This window comes from Salvelinus sp. IW2-2015, linkage group LG14 (genome assembly GCF_002910315.2).
Source record: "Salvelinus sp. IW2-2015 linkage group LG14, ASM291031v2, whole genome shotgun sequence".
Classification (NCBI taxonomy): domain Eukaryota; kingdom Metazoa; phylum Chordata; class Actinopteri; order Salmoniformes; family Salmonidae; genus Salvelinus; species Salvelinus sp. IW2-2015.
The window spans coordinates 37761883-37779955 of NC_036854.1; the positions used below are offsets into that span (position 1 = coordinate 37761883).

The window sequence follows — 18073 nt, forward strand, 5'->3', positions numbered from 1 at the left end:
AATCGGACGTGTAGTTAACTCTAATGAACTGATCCTCTGCAGCAGTGGTAACTCTGGGTCTTCCTTTCCCTGTGGCGGTCCTCATGAGAGCCAGTTTCATCATAGCTCGATGGTTTTTGCGACTGCACTTGAAGAAACTTTCAAAGTTCTTGAAATGTTCCGCATTGACTGACCTTCATGTCTTAAAGTAATTATGGACTGTCGTTTCTCTTTGCTTATTTGAGCTGTTCTTGCCATAATATGGACCAAATAGGGCTATCTTCTGTATACCACCCCTAACTTGTCACAAGACACCTGCATTAAGAAGGAAAGAAATTACACAAACAAGGCATACCTGTTGATTAAAATGCATTCCAGGTGACTACCTCATGAAGCTGGTTGAGAGAATGRCAAGAGTGTGCAAAGCTGTCATCAAGGCAAAGGGTGGCTACTTTGAAGATTCTCAAATAAACATATATTTTGATTTGTTTAACACTCTACAATGTTGAAAAAAAGAAAAAGAAAGAAAGAAAAACCCTGGAATGAGTAGGTGTATCCAAACTTTTGACTCGTACTGTGTACACATTTTTTCGAGATAAAATATTGAATTTCGCCTTTACTACAATTATTATTGTTATGATATTTKTTTTTACACATATTTAACCCCTTTTATGGGGGTAGGCACAAAACTACCTCCAWACACCATAATTRTTTCTACCGGTTACCTTCAGACAAGTCCCATGACACTAGTGGAGGTGTTAGAGAAAAACAGTGAACACCATCATATTCGTGACAATGTCCCATTTCCACAGTGGGGTCAAATTAGTTTGGTCGCTTCAAACAGAAGTTGGCACATCAACGGTACCGACTTCAGATGAGTCCCATGACACTTGTGGGGGTCATAGAGCAAAACGGAGAACACCATCGTGTTCGTGAGTGAGAGTCTCGCCTTTCCATAGAGTGGTCATAATAGTTTGTAGGCTGTTCGGACGCTACAGACAATTTCGTGTGAAGATTTTTGGGATGTCTAATGGTWGGACAAACACCGCTCTAGCTCTGCCACTTTTCACTGCTGATGTGGAAGTGCGATTGAGACGCATCCAATGCAAAAAAACTGATATCTCTAGCTTAAACTGATGAGTTTTGATGGGGATTTAATCGACTCTAGGGGGTTTAAATCTTTTGTCTTGCCCATTCACCCTCTGAATGGCACACACATAATCCATGTCTCAATTGACACCAGGCTTGAAAATCATTATTTAACRGGTCTCCTCCCCTTAATCTACACCAATTTGAAGTGACATGAYTAAGGGATCATAGTTTTCACCTGGATTCAACTGGTCAGTCTGTCACTGAAAGAGCAGGAGTTCTTAATGTTTTGTATAATCAGTGTATATAGCCTTTATTAGTTGTAATTAGTTTAAAGTGGGACCCAATATTCATATTCAACTTATCAGATGCTTTATTCCAAATTGTGCATACACTTTTAGTATGCGATCCCTGTGGGAAATGCCCACAACCTTTTTGTTGCTTACCAACTGAGCTACACAGAACCATAATGGCCGTGTTCTTCTCTCCTCGTTACCTCAGGAGGTTCCCTGAGTTGTACTATGAGCTCAAGTTCAAGGTTCCCCAGAGTAACGTGTCAGTGACTGTCCTGATGGTTGACACCGTAGTGCTATGTGGGAACACCTATGAGGGGACCCAGCCCAAAGGAGAAGAGGACCCGGAGGCTGCTGCCAAGCAGTTAGACTGGATCAACTCCAGACTGGCAAACAGCAAGTAAGTCCATATGGTCCAGTTTCCTGGACCTAGATTAAGCATAGTGTGTACTTAAGATCCTATGTTTGACCTGTTGTGTTTTAGTGCCAGTTTCTCGAATCTAGATTAAGCATAGTCCTGGACTGAAAAGCCGAATGGAGATTTGACTCTGCTTTTCAGTCCAGGACTAGGCTTAATCTAGATTCGAGAAACTGGCCCTAAAACACAACAGATCAAACACAGCCTCTTAAGTACACTGTTCAATTACATCTGTCAAACCACTGAGGTAGAACAGCAGACAACTTAACACTTAAATAAGACGTGGATGGATTCAATGTTTTTCCCGGTTCAGAGGAAAGAAAAGTCTCCGATCTGACAAGTTGTTGTTTGAGTCTCGGGAAAAGAATGTGAAGATTTCAGAGCATGTTTGTAGGGATCCCTGACTGACTAGCCTCCTCCACTCTCAAAACTCCACTCCTCCACTCTCATCACTTTTTTAATCAAGAGACCTTCGCAACACATACATTCCTCAAGCTGTTACCGTAGGAGGACTAGATACTCCTGTAACAGAAAAGGTTCAGTAAGCCAGACTTACATTATGAGTAACCTTGCCTGAGACAAATAATTGTTTTAGCTCCCCGAAGCGAATTGCTAGGCTTTAGCTCAGCCGGCTAACACAGTCTTGTGTCTATCTTTTTCTCCCAGGTCAGAGTTCATTGTGGTAGCTGGTCATTATCCTGTGTGGTCCATTGGTGATCACGGCCCCACTAAGTGTCTTGTGGATAGACTACGGCCACTGCTGAAGAAGTATGATGTCACAGTCTATCTGAGTGGTCATGACCACAGTATACAGGTGGGTTATCATGCATGTTATGACCATATACGTACATACAATAACATGGGTTCAATGTTACAGTTTGAATAGACAAATGTTACCATTTCAGTCACTTATTTGAACAACTGATGTTGACCTGACTTTCCATACTCCTACCAGTTTATCAGAGAGGATGATGGGAGTTCTTATGTGGTCAGCGGGAGCGGGGCCTTTACAGAAATTTCCATTCATAACATCAACAGCTTCCCGTCTTCATGGCAACGGTTCTCCAACGCTGTCAATCATACATCCGGTGGGTTCGCTTACTTTGAAGTCACAGAGAACAATATGACTGTCAGCTACATCCAGACTGATGGGAAATGTGTTTACCAAACAGGACTGGCAAAACGCAAAGTCTGACACAGGCAACGGCATCACGCGATGTTCATTGTTGACTTACTGCAGGCCTAATATGCTGACTGTTTCTAAGAGCATACTGTATCTTTAAGCAGTTTACAAAACTGAAAACATCTCCTCATTCTAGTTCAATGAATCTTAACTCTTTATTTTCCTTTTGGTTAATAATTGTCTTGGACTGTAACAAAAAAATTTAAATATGATTTTCTCTGAATTTTAATGTTTTGAATGTGTTTTATTTTTCTTGGAGATCCCCACCCCCAAAATTGTGTGAAATAATTGTCAGTTGAGTGACCTGTAGGTGGTGCTGGTTAGACCTTTTTGCAGGAACTACACAAGACTGATGTCTGCTGTGATAACGCTCAAGTTGCGTAATCTTTCTCACCAGACATAGTCACATTAACATAACATACACCCACTATTCAACAATGTCTCATATCAAAGATAAACACATTACCACAAATTAATGATAAGACTTTATTGTGAAAATGCCAATAAAATCAAACAAGAGTACCATATTAGTACCAGACTCCACAGTTATAAAAGTGTTTAATTTTGCTTTGATTATTTTACATCATGTTTTATCATCTAACTGTTTGGTATACACTYAGTGTACAAAATATAAAGAACACCTTCCTAATATTGAGTTGCAACACATTTGCCCTCAGTACAACCTCAATTCTTCGGGGTATGAACTCTACAAGGTGTCGAGAGAGCGTCCCATAGGGATGCCGGCCCATGTTGACTCCACTACTTCCCACAGTTATTTCAAGTTGGCTGGATGTCCTTTGAGTGGTGGACCATTCTTGATACACACGGGAAACTGTTGAGCGTGAGAAACCCAGCAGCATTGCAGTTATTGACGCACTCAAACCGGTGCACAGGGCACCTACTAACATACCCCGTTCAAAGGCACTTACAGTAAATCTTTTGTCTTGCCCATTCACCCTCTGAATAGCACACATACATAATCCATGTCTCAATTGTCTCAAGGCTTAAAAACTATTATTTAATCTGTCTCCTCCACTTCATCTACACTGATTGAAGTGGATTTAACGGGTGACATGAATAAGGGATCATAGCTTTCACCTGGATTCACCTGGTAAGTCTATATTATGGAAAGAGCAGCTGTTCCTAATGTGTTGTACACTCAGTATAAATATATTAAATATCTATAAGGCAAAACTTACGCAAAATAATTTAGTTTCAACATATAGGCTACTGTATCTACTGATCCCCTAAATGTTTAAAATAACCTAAAATACAAAGATTACTTTCAGAATGGCTACACATAATAAATTAAGCATCTTAATAAAAAATGATATATATAATCCTACTAATCTTAATTTCCCATATGATTTAGTACTCAGCAGTCTCCCAAAATAAAGTTATATTTTACCAAAGATRATATCAAGTTAAAAACGATATAAAACACAATAAAATAAGAGTTGGTAGTGTTTCTAAAAGCTAATAATCACAGCAGTAGAAGTACCAGTTACAAAATCAAAAAGGAGGATATTTGCAGCATTGTATGGAAACAAAATATACACTACAGTACGTGTACCATATTCACTGTGCAGTTTCACAGAAACAAAATGGTGAACTCCAGTGTTTGACAGTGGAATGTTGAACTGGGGCTGCCCCTGCAGACTCCCTTTCAAAGTGTAAATCCAGTTAAGTTGTACCTTGTATTCCCAAGTGTGTGTCAATGATGCACTCCCTTTTTACACACTTCTTAGTGGGACTCCCTCTTTTCCACTTCTGTTGGCATTCCTTCTGCGTTTGCAGCACACCACTGTGACTCCGATAGCCACTACTATGATCATAATGATAAGTAGGATGACCGTGGCGATCACACCGATCCCATACTCTGGAGAGGAAATAGGGTTGTGAACCATTATTGGGCTAGACGGTGATTCACACGCACACACAAACACACACACACACACAGGGACTTTTCCAGTGTTGCATTTCACAATCATTCTAAACATTAGTAGTTCATGTTCTTATTTTATCCTTCGCATTCCCATCCTGATTGGCCCACTAGGAGATATGATCAGCACCTATAACCCTCTTCTCATCATGAATGATTCTACATTTGTAATACTAGGACTTGGCATTAGCTAAGTGGCTAAGGATTCGATATCCTCAGTACCACAGATGCATTCCTGAACTCCCTTAAAAATATAATGGCCAACATGAATTATCGAGTTGCAGAATATATTAAAACAGGGCCAAATTCCCTTAATGAACACAACTTGTCAAAAAGATCAAGGCTGACCCATGAGCCAGAAATGTATTTAAATTATATATAATTATATATAAAAAATATATAAATATATATATATATATATATATTTTTTTAAATGTAACCTTTATTTAACTAGGCAAGTCAGTTAAGAACAAATTCTTATTTACAATGACGGCCTACACCGGCCAAACCCGGACGACGCTGGGCCAATTATTTGCCGCCCTATGGGACTCCCAATCACGGCCGGTTGTGATACAGCCTGGAATCGAACCAGGGTGTCTGTAGTGACACGGTAGGACCTGAGATGCAGTGCCTTCGACTGCTGCGCSTCTCGGGAGAATAAAAGACACCAACCCTGCTACAGTAAACCTCAGTAGTACTACTTATCACGATAATATATACGTACAGTGGCTTGCGAAAGTATTCACCCCCCATGGCATTTTTCCTACTTTGTTGCCTTACAACCTGGAATTGAAATAGATTTTTGGGGGGGATTTGTATCATTTGATTTACACAACATGCCTACGACTTTGAAGATGCAAAATATTTTTGTGAAACAAACAAGAATTTGTCAAAAAAACGGAAAACTTGAGAGCGCAGAACTATTCACCCCCCCAAAGTCAATACTTTGTAAAGCCACCTTTTGAAGCAATTACAGCTGCAAGTCTCTTGGGGTATGGCTCTATAAGCTTGGCACATCTAGCCACTGGGATTTTTGCCCATTCTTCAAGGCAAAACTGCTCCAGCTCCTTCAAGTTGGATGGATTCCGCTTGTGTACAGCAATCTTTAAGTCATACCACAGATTCTCAATTGGATTGAGGTCTGGGCTTTGACTAGGCCATTCCAAGACATTTAAATGTTTCCCTTTTAAATACATGAATGTTGCTTTAGCAGTATCCTTTGGGTCATTGTCCTGCTGGAAGGTGAACCTCCGTCCCAGTCTCAAATCTCTGGAAGACTGAAACAGGTTTCCCTCAAGAATTTTCCTGTATTTAGCACCATCCATCATTCCTACAATTCTGACCAGTTTCCCAGTCCCTGCAGATGAAAAACATTCCCGCAGCATGATGCTGCCACCACCATGCTTCACTGTAGGGATGCTGTTCTCGGGGTGATGAGAGGTGTTGGGTTTGCGCCAGACATAGCGTTTTCCTTGATGGCCAAAAAGCTCAATTTTAGTCCCATCTGAATGGAGTACCTTCTTCCATATGTTTGGGGAGTCTCCCACATGCATTTTGGCGAACACCAAGCAGGTTTGCTTATTTTTTTCTGGCCACTCTTCCCTAAAGCTCAGCTCTGTGGAGTGTATGACTTAAAGTGTCCTATGGACAGATACTCCTATCTCCGCTGTGGATCTTTGCGGCTCCTTCAGGGTTATCTTTGGTCTCTTTAATGCCTCTCTGATTAATGCCCTCCTTGCCTCGTCCGTGAGATTTGGTGGGGGGTCCTTTCTTGGCAGGTTTGTTGTGGTGCCATATTCTTTCAATTTTTTAAATAATGGATTTAATGGTGCTCCGTGGGATATTCAAAGTTTCAGATATTTTTTTATAACCCAACCCTGATCTGTACTTCTCCACAACTTTGTCCCTGACCTGTTTGGAGAGCTCCTTGGTCTTCATAGTGCCYCTTGCTTGGTGATGCCCCTTGCTTAGTGGTGTTGTAGACTCTGGGGCCTTTAAGAACAGGTGTATATATACTGAGATCATGTGACACTTAAATAAAGACCACCTGTGTGCAATCTAACTAATTATGTGACTTCMGAGGTAATTGGTTGCACCAGACCTTATTTAGGGGCTCCAATGCAAAGGGGGTGAATACATATGCACGCACCACTTTTCCATTTTTTTTAAACAAGTTTATTTTTTTCTTCATTTCACTTCACCAATTTTGATTATTTAGTGTATGTCCATTACATTAAATCCAAATAAAAACCCATTTAAAATTACAGGTTGTAATACAACAAAATAGGAAAAATGCCAAGGGGGCTAAATACTTTTGCAAGGCACTTTATACCACTTAGCAGATGCTTTAATCCAAAGCCACTAGCAGTACAGTGTTTTGTYTGTGTATGTGATCCCTGTGGGACTTGAAACCACAACCATGGCATTGTTAGTATCCTTACCTTCAAAGATGGACTTATCGTCGCCCGGTGAGCACTGTCTTTGACTGAGCTCTCCCAGCTGTTTGTCTGTGCTGCGGGAGGGGATGTAGGCCTGCACGTTGAAGCAGTAACTCACTCCGGGATCTACATCCCTCCTGTCTAASTCTATCTCACTGCTTGCAGAGATCTTCGTTTTCTAGAGGGAGAATTACATAAAGAAGAGCTTGTATTATGTCATAAAACTATCAAATATTCATAAAAATATTTTGGTTGAGACGTTGATCAATGACATTCAAACCTATATAACCTATATTCACCCACTCAAAAAGACGGCCAAAAGTGAGTTGAATTTCTAATGTGTTATCACTATGCTTTCATCCATCTAAAAGCACAACCAAATTCCAATAGAAAAACAATGTCTGATTTTTGGTTTAGTTGTCACCCAAACGTCTATCACAACGCTTTCAACCATTTAAAAAGCACAGCAAAGTTCAACGGGAATACAATATCAAATATTTTGTTTATTTATACAACAGATGAATGTGTTATCACTTTGCTTGGTCAGAACCAAATGACCTGGATTGCAGTTGAGATTACATTAAAAGTACATGGTGCAATTAATCAATGCCGTTTGATTCTACGCAGATTATTACAGTAATTGTGAAGATCTCCACAGACCTGCGATGACCTATGCATGCCATCTTGAACATGCARGCTTCATATGACTACATAAGAAGATATGTATAGTTACGGTAGCATCAAAATGTGACCATGGATTTGTTACTCATTTTACGGTTGAATGTTACATTAGTTTGTAAGAGAAGCCTTAACTTTGGGCTATTTACTGAATTACAAAAGTCATATAAATTGTGTTTGGTTGACAATGCAACCATATATTAACATTTAAAGTCTCTGCTGCTTGGATATTTCCATCTGAGCCACTGGCTAAATCCCATTCTTAAACTTATATTTTTGTTTGAGTTGGAGATGTGAATCCAACATATKATTTGTTAACTTGTCCACAAGTTAATAATCTAGTTATTGGATTTCAAAATTAATATTGAATTGTGTTTGGTTGTCATCTCAAACCAAAATCTCAAACCAAAAGTTTAAAAACATGGACTAAATCAAATCAAACTTTAAATGCACTTTAAATAAAGTAAGATTTTATTTAGTCTTATTCTTTAACTTAAATGTTTGGTTGAGATGGAGATGTGAATCCAACATATCAATTACTCATTTGTATACAAACTGGAATTAAAGCCAGACTAAGTCGGTGYCACAGATGGAACTATCCTAGCAGATGGAACATCTTCAAATATTGATATTTGGTTGCGTTGACAACCAAACCCAATTCAATATCTAAGGGCTAAACGCCGACGTTCTGTACATTACCTTGGAAATAATGGACGACTCAGCGGGACAAGGCGTAGCCAAGTCCCTTTGCGGAGTTCATTTCAAACAGAGGTATTTATCAAATCAAATTTCAAATCAAATGTATTTATATAGCCCTTCTTACATCAGCTGATATATCAAAGTGCTGTACAGAAACCCTGCCTAAAACCCCAAACAGCAAGCAATGCAGGTGTAGAAGCACGGTGGCTAGGAAAAACTCCCATGAAAGGCCAAAACCTAGGAAGAAACCTAGAGGAACCAGGCTATGAGGGGTGGCCAGTCCTCTTCTGGCTGTGCCGGAATGACATATATAGCAACAGTGAATCTATTTTGTTTTTAAGTGGAGATTTTTCAACAATCATTCTCACAATTGCACATTGGTTATAATCAGTGACAAATATCATAGCTTGGCAGGGCTGGGCTTGGGTAAAACCCTGGATAGGAGATGAAAGGGTAGATAAATTCTCCAGTAGGAGGTGCTGCCAAGCTTATAGTTATTTTTTTCTGATAGTGGATATTACGTTGAAGATCTGCCATTGTTTTAAAAAGGTACAAATTCAACATATTTCATACAAGGTTTGTCTATGTTGAAAATTGGTTACCATGATGACATAATCCTGTAGTTTATATTTTACCCTTAAAACAACAACAATTCTAATTTATTTTCTACCTAGATTCCATGTCACAATATGTTGACAAATTACACTGAAACAACATTGATTTAACCTCTTTAACCTCTTTCTGTTCTGACCGATTCAGTGGGAGGGAGAGATTTGCAATATAATCAGAAGTGAGCTTTGCAAAACTTATATCATCCACTGCATTTCATTTAATTATATTCCTTGACTTGCTCCTTTAAGGAGCTTACACAATTGACGAATGTCCTCTATCTCACTTGGTTTGGCCCCAGGCTCTAGTTCTTTGAGGAACTGTAAATATCTAGTGTAGGGCTGCCACTTTTATTACCCTCCCCTTTGAGCTTACCTTGCCTGTGCTTGTTGCTTTCCCAAAGGTGACTTTGTACTGCAGCTCATCAGCGAAGACATCCCGGATGGTTTTCTGTTGGTTCTGCTCGTTGAACAGGGCTGTGAGAGGGTCTTCTACATACAGGGTGATCTTCCTCTTGTCTTTGCTCACCTCGATCTTGAACTTAGGTCTGCCTATAAGCGCTGGAAGGYAAATAACAGTAGAGATTGACATGCTTGCTTGTCACATTTGGAGCCACTTCGCATGTGGAAAATATAGTATGCACTGGTATGCCAGCGCAACCAAAGGTTTCTATAAGAATGGGGTGCTTGTCTGGGTACATGTGGAAAATGTGCATTGATATGACAGGTGGTAGTTGGGTTACTTAGTGTCTTCGTAGGGACAAAATAGTATAAATGGTATGACATGTAGTGTAGGTGGCTGCGATGCAATACTTACTGTCTTCGTAGGGGGTGAACCTCTCCGAGGTTGTGTGGGGGAACTCTATGAGGTCAGAGTTCACACCACGTAGAGGTTCTGAGAGGACGTCAGCGGAGTATATGGCCTTCAGGTCCACCAGAGAGTTGGACAGGTCACACTCTGTCGCCATAGTCCTGATACAGTGTTGGTTCTTCTTTCTGTTCTGACCGATTCTGAAATAAAGAAGATATTTATGATWRWGTCACAACATTGTTCTGATACTGTTAGCGTTCCCCTCTCTGTTCTGGCCAATACTGAAATAGACGTAATGGTAGGTTTCAGTCAAAGGATTATCATTATCTTCAAACATGTTTTTTTTGGTTCTATTTAGGTCATTCATTGGGTCTGGGTTTTTATCTTAGTTCAACAATAAGAAAAGTACCACATTTTATTTTAATATTTGACTTGCATTATAATATTTTTCTCATTGCACCACATATCACACAAATTGTACTTAAATAAATACAACATTTGTATTCCTTATTTTTTTATTGAACTATTCACCAGGTTAAGATACTTCAATTCCTGAAAATCCTTTTAGCGGATCTAAATTGTAGTCTGATCACATCAGTCCTCACATATTTTCTCACATTGTTCCTGCTCTCCTAAATCTTTCCTGCCCTCCAACACATCACCCCGACTCTTCAAGGTCAGAGACCGAGTCTGGGAATAGGTTAGTGCATACTTACCATGATAATGTTATATAGGCACGGTCTTCTTAATATTTACTGGAGACATAGGCTAGTGTGTGTGTGTGTCTCTGTGTGTGTGTGTGTCTCTGTGTGTGTGTCTGTGTGTGTGTCTCTGTGTGTGTGTCTCTGTGTGTGTGTCTCTGTGTGTGTGTCTCTGTGTGTGTGTTGTTCCGTCTTCCTGTAAATGCAAAAACCAGTAATATCAGTATGTAAATGCTTTACTTACACAGAATATTCAACGGTGTATGAATAGTTTGAAGGTTTAGGATCCCACATAAGCAGTGTTTTGAAGTTGATAGACAACCAAGAAACGTTCTGTGCCTTGGGATAGTCCCCTACAAAAAGAGCAAGATCAGTTAACTACATGTAATGTTAGACATTGACAATGAGTGAAACTAAAAATGATTAGGTACAGTGTGAGGTACAGTGTGCCTTTTCATGAGAGGGTCACAGGGTGCATTGCCTGTACTGTAAACCAGGCTGGTTCCAAGAAATTGCCAACGAATAATTAGGACATAATGGCTTTTAAATGCAGTATCAGCATCATTTGATTAATCCATATACTATCGTTCTAGTGTACAGCGTTTAGGATTGTAGACTATATTTTAATTGTTCATGATGTTTCTGACTCACCTGAAACACAGCTTGTAAAAAAGAATGCAGAACACAATGTGGTAAAAATTAGCCTTTCCATTTTCAACATTGTATATTCCAACAGGTCAGTGTAAAAACAATAATCCCGTCGAGGTAGAGTTAGGTGAATGCGGAATTTAGATGCACACAGCAGCGGTGGTCTCAAAAGTAAAACAACTCTCTCTTTGTTTAGAAAAATCCCTTTGAACAGACGTGCGTCTCGGATAAAAAAATGCTGGCGATATTAGAATGGTGTGGTCGGCGACGATTCACCTCTGATAATTCAGTCTCCTTGTCTCAGCCAGCTATATCTGTCAAACGCACTGTCTAGCGACATAAAGACGCGTGTGTCGACCAAATAAGGATTGTCCGGTTTGTGGTTTCTTGCCTGGTGGGATGGGCTTATGAGAGTTTAGTGTAATGCAACTTGCTGAACTTTATGTGATGAGAAAATGATCGTGGCCTGTATTTCAAACAGCAGCTGCTGTGTCGCTCCACCAATGTTCGGTCAAAAAAGTATCGACACTGAAACTGCAACAATTTCTAAGAATTTACTGTGTTACAGTTCATACAAGGACATCTGTAAATTGAAATGAATTCATGGATTTCACATGACTGTAAAAGCTGATATGCATCTGTTGGTCACATATACCTTAAGAAAAAGGTAGGGGCATGGATCAGAAAACCAGTCAGCATTTCCATAGAGTTGATCAGGCTGTTAAATATTGTCCCACTCCTTTTCAATGGCAGTGCAAAGTTGCTGGATATTGGCGGGAACTGGAACACCCTGTCATACACATCGATCCAGAGCATCCCAAACGTGCGCAATGGGTGGCATGTATGGTGAGTATGCAGGCCATGGAAGAACTGGGATATTTTACAGCTTCCAGGAATTGTGTACAGATCCTTGCAACATGGGGCTGTGCATTATCATGTTGAAACATGAGGTTATGGTGGCAGATGAATGTTTCGACAATGGGCCTCAGGATCTTGTCACAGTATCTCTGTGCATTCAAATAGCCATCTATAAAATACAATTGTGTTCGTTGTCTGTAGCTTYTGCCTACCACAGCCCCACCTCCACAATGGGCCACTCTGTTCACAACTTTAACATCAGCAAACCGCTCTGCGTTTGAGGCCAGTTGGACGTACTGCGAAATTGGAGGCGGCTAAGGGTCGAGAAATGATCATTAAATGATCTGGCAACAGCTCTGGTGGACATTCCCGCAGTCAGCACGCAATTGCACGCTCCCTCAAAACTTGAGACATCTGTGGGATTGTGTTGTGTGACTAAACTGCACATTTTAGAGTGGCCTTTTATTGTCCACAGCACAAGGTGCACCTGTGTAATGATCATGCTGTTTAATCAGCTTCTTGATATACCACACCTGTCAGGTGAATGTATTATCTTGGAAAAACGCTCACTAACAGGGATGTAAACACATGTTTGAGAAATAAGCTTTTATTTCAGCTCATGAAACATGGGGCCAACACTTTATATGTTGCGTTTATATTTATGTTCAGTGTAATATAATAATAGCCTACGGTATAAACTGTGGAGATCACATTCATGACAATGTCATCATGCATTTCTTCTGGAATGGAAAATCAGTCTACTCACATCTGCTGTCCAGGAGTTTCCCCCCGTGCGCTAAATTGTAGTGATAATCAGTGATTTCAGGTTTGTAGGGTAACATTGGGTAACTAACCACCCCTAAGAACAATGGCCAATTGCTGACAAAGCAAAGTTTGATATACATTTGGTATGTTTAGGCAAACAAACTATGAAGGGGAATAAGTGGCTACAGTTTAAACATTTTTTGTTATTTAATAAAACATTTGTTTTAAGAAAGGGGCGTTTTACCCAAGTACTGGAGTAACTGGTTTTGCTGGAGAGGAGGGCGGATTATTTTGTGTCTCGCCTAGGGCGGCAGAACGGCCAGGACTGGGCCTGAGCACACTTGTTCCAGAGAGATTAATTTACCTGTTGGTGGAGGCAGAGTCAAGGTGAGGCCATGGGGTAAGGGGGGAAGCCAGGGGTATCGTACAAACGGCATGGCATGATGCCCACCACAGGTATTCAACAAGAGGACATCTAAAGGGTGTTGTCATTAAAAAATGTTGAGCAATATTATTAGTAAAATATATTGAAGGGGGCATCTGCATACTAAGACAAAGCCATGACAATGCCATATGAGTCACCTCATTGAGTGTTCAGACAGGCATCTTATTTTTAGTTGTTCTTTAATGGAGTCAGTCATGCTTCAATGGCTTCATGTCAAATTAAATGTCAAGTTCAAAAGCTTTATTGTCCATTAGGATAAAGTGTCTAGTCTTAAAAAAACTGCCCGTTCATGAGGATATATCGGCTGTGCAGCTTAGAAAATCCATAATACTGTCGTCTGAGGGACTACATTTGAGTGATTTTGTCCCTGTGGTATGCAGTGGCATAAAGCACTTAAGTAAAAATACTTTAAAGTACTACTTAAGTCGTTTTTTGGGGTATCTGTACTTTACTATTTATATTTTTGACAAATTTTACTTTTACTTCACTACATTCCTAAAGAAAATGATGTACTTTTTACTCCATACATTTTCCCTGGCACCCTAAAGTACTGCCTCTGATCTGACGGACTCACTAAACACATGCTTAATTTGTAAATGATCTATGAGTGTTGGAGTGTGCCCCTGTCTATCCGTAATTAAAAACAACAAGAAAATGGTGCCGTATGGTTTGCTTAATTAATCTAAGGAATTTGAAATGATTTATACTTTTACTTCTACTTTGATACTTTATATTTTAGCAATTACATTTACTTTTGATAATTATATTTATATGTTTATTTAAAACCAAATACTTTTAGACTTTTACTCAAGTAGGATTGTACTTTTATTTTAGTAATTTTCTATTAAGGTATCTTAACTTTTATTCAAGTATGAAAATTGGGTACCTTTTCCACCACTGGTGGTATGTACAACTCACTCTCAGCCAGGAACACTTTTACCACTGCATGATGTCATGCTGAATTAAAGTGTGTTAACTCTTGGGCTGTCTTATTCCTCTCTAACCGGGGGCAGTGGCAGTGGGACACAGACGAGGAAACACATAGAGCGGGTTTGCTCTCTTTCACATATCAAGGCCAAACCTCATATGACTCAATATTGCAGACCTCTCAATGGTAGCAATAAGATGTAGAAATTCATTTATACACTAATAAGTACTTTCAGAATACTTTTAGAGTACATGTTCTATGTATTGAAAATACAGATGTATTTCTTGGAGGCATGAAAATACAATCCATAAAATTAATAGACGGTCCACAACAAAAGAGAAATTAAATGTCACAAACTTTAAGCATAATTTAATAATAATAATAATAATAAGCACATGTTGTGTATAACATGTCTGAGTTTTTATGGATTGCCATGACAACAACGTTGGTTGCGTACATTTTACTAATGGTGAGATCATCTTTGGTAGACCTACAAGAGAAAGAATGACTCCCATCTACTTTAGTTTTTAGCTACCAGTGTGGTAGAATACCAATGTGGTTGGCTCACTGGCAGTGGCACTCGTTCACTCCAGAACCGATGCCAGGGGAGGCTTTCCCCCAATAAGCTTATGCTAATCAGGGTCTGGATGGTGCCTCACACAATCGCCTGTGGCTTTGAATGTAAAAACACTCACTGGAGAGTCTGAATACCATTACAGGAGCAGCAAAATGCCTTCCATTGAACGAGGCACAGAAAGCAGGCCAGGGACAGGCAGACCGGGTTCATTAGAAGATTATGTGTGACCACCGTTACTAGACTACTGACTACAGTCTAGCTATGACTAATGATACAAATCTGAATGCCTTTAGAAAGAAAAGACCGAGAGAAAAGAAAAGTGTTCGCACGGTTTCCATATCCAATACAGTTAGAAGGAGTTGCTGATTGACAGAGAGGACAGGTTGGAATGAAAAGCACCCACATTCTCTGGACTTGTGTCTCACAGGGGAATATTACGTTATATTTTCTTTAGAAAATGTTTTAATACGCTTATAATACACTGTCCCTTATTCCCAGGCTAACCCTACAAAGCCTCAGGGAATTAAAAGCATGATGACAAAATGAAAGAATATTTATATATTATCATTTACAAAGCATCACTAAAAACAGCTGATTCCACATTTATGCTGTGTGATTCACACAATTAAAAAAATAATAATAATACCAAATACATACATATTCACATGTTCTGTTCATTTATGTGGTTATAAGTCATTGAATAATACCAAACTAGCATCACTCAAATGACCAAATCTAAGGCTAACAGTGCTGTCTGACTCTCTCAATTCATTCATTATCAGCAATATAAAGAACGAGTCCCACTTCAGACACCAGCCAGCACAGTAAGCTATTCATAATACATTACTGCTGGACGCTGAGCTACTGTTTTCCTTTATGGACAATTAGGCTGAAGAATGCAGGTGGAAATGACATCATAGGCCTCCTCTGAATTCCATTGTCTAAATGTTTACCAGTCACGTCCATTGGGAAATGAGAAGAAATTATACTGAAATTCTGACTGCGAGCATGGCTTGTTTCTATGAAACTACTTCATTTCATGATCTTCCCCTCTCACAGTTTGCCAATAGTACACTCATAGAATGAGTAACATGAATTAGACTCAGTCAGCTCAATGAGGTAGCTACTGATGAGTAAGTGAAGAGACATGGTCCCCATTTAGAACGGCCGGCTATCCCAAAATTCTATTCAGCTTGGTTCTATTCATTTATTTACATCCTTTCATTCCAAGTTGGAGGGAAAACATATGGCGGATTGGGAGTGAGTCAGTAAATGTGGTGAACGACTTGCAAGCTTAGAGGTTTAGTTGACTGATTCATTTTCAAAGGACTATCTCTGCCATATAGGGGAATGGAACAACTTAATATTGTCTTTCAGTACAAGCTACTGTTCTTGTCATGGTGATGGCTGAGAGTCATTTTATAAATGTCACGTTTGGGAGCCGCATGAAGAGAAAACGTATTTCCAGATGTCTCTGGAATTGCATTCATTGAACCTTAGTAAAATATATTAMGGATGATAAGGGATGATAAATTGAAAAGCATAAAATTAGATTCAGTTCAAGGGGAAGTTCCATGATGTGTTTTTACAGGAATTTGATATTTTCTAGTGTTATTCTTCTCAGCAACACTTACACTTTTAATAAATAAACCACCCCGTTCACGAAAATGGTTCACTCCTACAGACAGTGAGACACGTGGCCATGGCTCGCTAAACCAGGCAGACAAGCATTGAGGTATTCAGTTACTGTTCGATTGAACGTTAGAATGGGCAAAACGAGTGACCTAAGCGACTTTYAGTGTGGTATGATAGTCAGTGCAAGGCGTGCCGGTTCCAGTATCTCAGAAACGGAAGCCCTCCTGGGCTTTTCAGGCAAGAACCTGTCTAGGGTTTACCGAAAATGCAACAAAAAAAACATCCAGTCAGAGGCAGTCCTGTGGGTGAAAACAGCTCGTTGATGAGAGGTTGAAGGAGAATGGCAAGAATCTAGCAAGTTAACAGGCAGGCCACAAACAATCAAATAACGGCATATTACAACAGTGGTGTGCAGAACTGCATCTCGGAACGCACAACTCGTCGGTCCTTGTTACAGATGGGTTATTGCAGCAGACGAACACACCAGGTTCCACTACTATCAGCTAAAAACAAGAAGAAGCGGCTCCAGTGGGAACACGATCACCAACACTGGACAATTGAGGAGTGGAAAATCATCCCCTGGTCTGACAAATCCCGGCTCCTGTTGCATTATGCTGATGGCAGTGTAAGGATTTGGCGTAAGCAGCATGAGTCCATGGCCKCATCTTTCCTGGGGTCAACGTTACAGGCTCGTAGCGGTGTAATGGTGTGGGGAATTATTTCCTGGGACACGTTAGGTCCCTTGATACTAATTGAGCAATGTTTCCATGCCCCAAAGAATTTAGGCTGTTCTGGATGCAAAAGGTGGTCCGACCCGGTACTAGATGGGTGTACCTAATAAACTAGCCACTGAGTGTACATCTCACTTTACGAAATGTCACTACTTTCTGGAAAACTTTAGCATGCCTTGAAATGAGTTCATATGCCAAATTACCAAGTAGTTGTTTAGTTTGGCTAATTCCTTGTACTGTGCCTTGCAAAAAGATTCACCCCCCCTTGGCGTTTTTCCTATTTTGTTGCATTACAAACTGTAATTTAAATTGATTTTATTTTGATTTCATGTAATGGACATACACAAAATAGTCCAAATTAGTGAAGTGAAATGAAAAAAATGTCTTGTTTCAAATAATTACAAAAAAAACGGAAAAGTGGTGCGTGTATACAGTATGTATTCACCCCCTTTGCTATGAAGCCTCTAAATAAGATCTGGTGCAACCAATTACCTTCAGAAGTCACATAATTAATTAAATAAAGTCCACTTGTGTGCAATCTAAGTGTCACATGATCTCTCACATGATCTCAGTATATATACACCTGTTCTGAAAGGCRCCAGAGTCTGCAACACCACTAAGSAAGCGGCACTATGAAGACCAAGGAG

At 39.8% G+C, this 18073-nt stretch overlaps 2 protein-coding genes across 2 annotated transcripts; one reads left to right on the plus strand and one right to left on the minus strand.

Annotated features, from left to right (window-relative positions):
- The first annotated feature begins 1522 nt into the window (after positions 1-1522).
- On the plus strand, positions 1523-3505 carry LOC111972467 (tartrate-resistant acid phosphatase type 5-like). Its single transcript, XM_023999462.1, has 3 exons — positions 1523-1761; positions 2446-2593; positions 2735-3505. Exons 1-3 carry the CDS (start codon positions 1538-1540, stop codon positions 2972-2974), a joined length of 612 nt encoding a protein of 203 aa, XP_023855230.1. The 5' UTR covers positions 1523-1537; the 3' UTR covers positions 2975-3505.
- A 601-nt stretch (positions 3506-4106) lies between these two features.
- Positions 4107-11866, minus strand: LOC111973279 (tissue factor-like). Its single transcript, XM_024000595.2, has 6 exons — positions 11491-11866; positions 11084-11192; positions 10145-10338; positions 9704-9888; positions 7346-7520; positions 4107-4841 (listed from the first exon to the last, which is right to left on the minus strand). Exons 1-6 carry the CDS (start codon positions 11558-11560, stop codon positions 4696-4698), a joined length of 879 nt encoding a protein of 292 aa, XP_023856363.1. The 5' UTR covers positions 11561-11866; the 3' UTR covers positions 4107-4695.
- Positions 11867-18073: the final 6207 nt, after the last annotated feature.

Bases quoted from the DNA above. Each gene is read 5' to 3' on its own strand.
- LOC111972467 (XM_023999462.1), top strand. From the start codon at position 1,538: ATGGCCGTGTTCTTCTCTCCTCGTTACCTCAGGAGGTTCCCTGAGTTG. The intron at 1,762-2,445 runs GTAAGTCCATAT...TTTTTCTCCCAG, and splicing joins TCCAGACTGGCAAACAGCAA to GTCAGAGTTCATTGTGGTAG. The intron at 2,594-2,734 runs GTGGGTTATCAT...TACTCCTACCAG, and splicing joins GTCATGACCACAGTATACAG to TTTATCAGAGAGGATGATGG.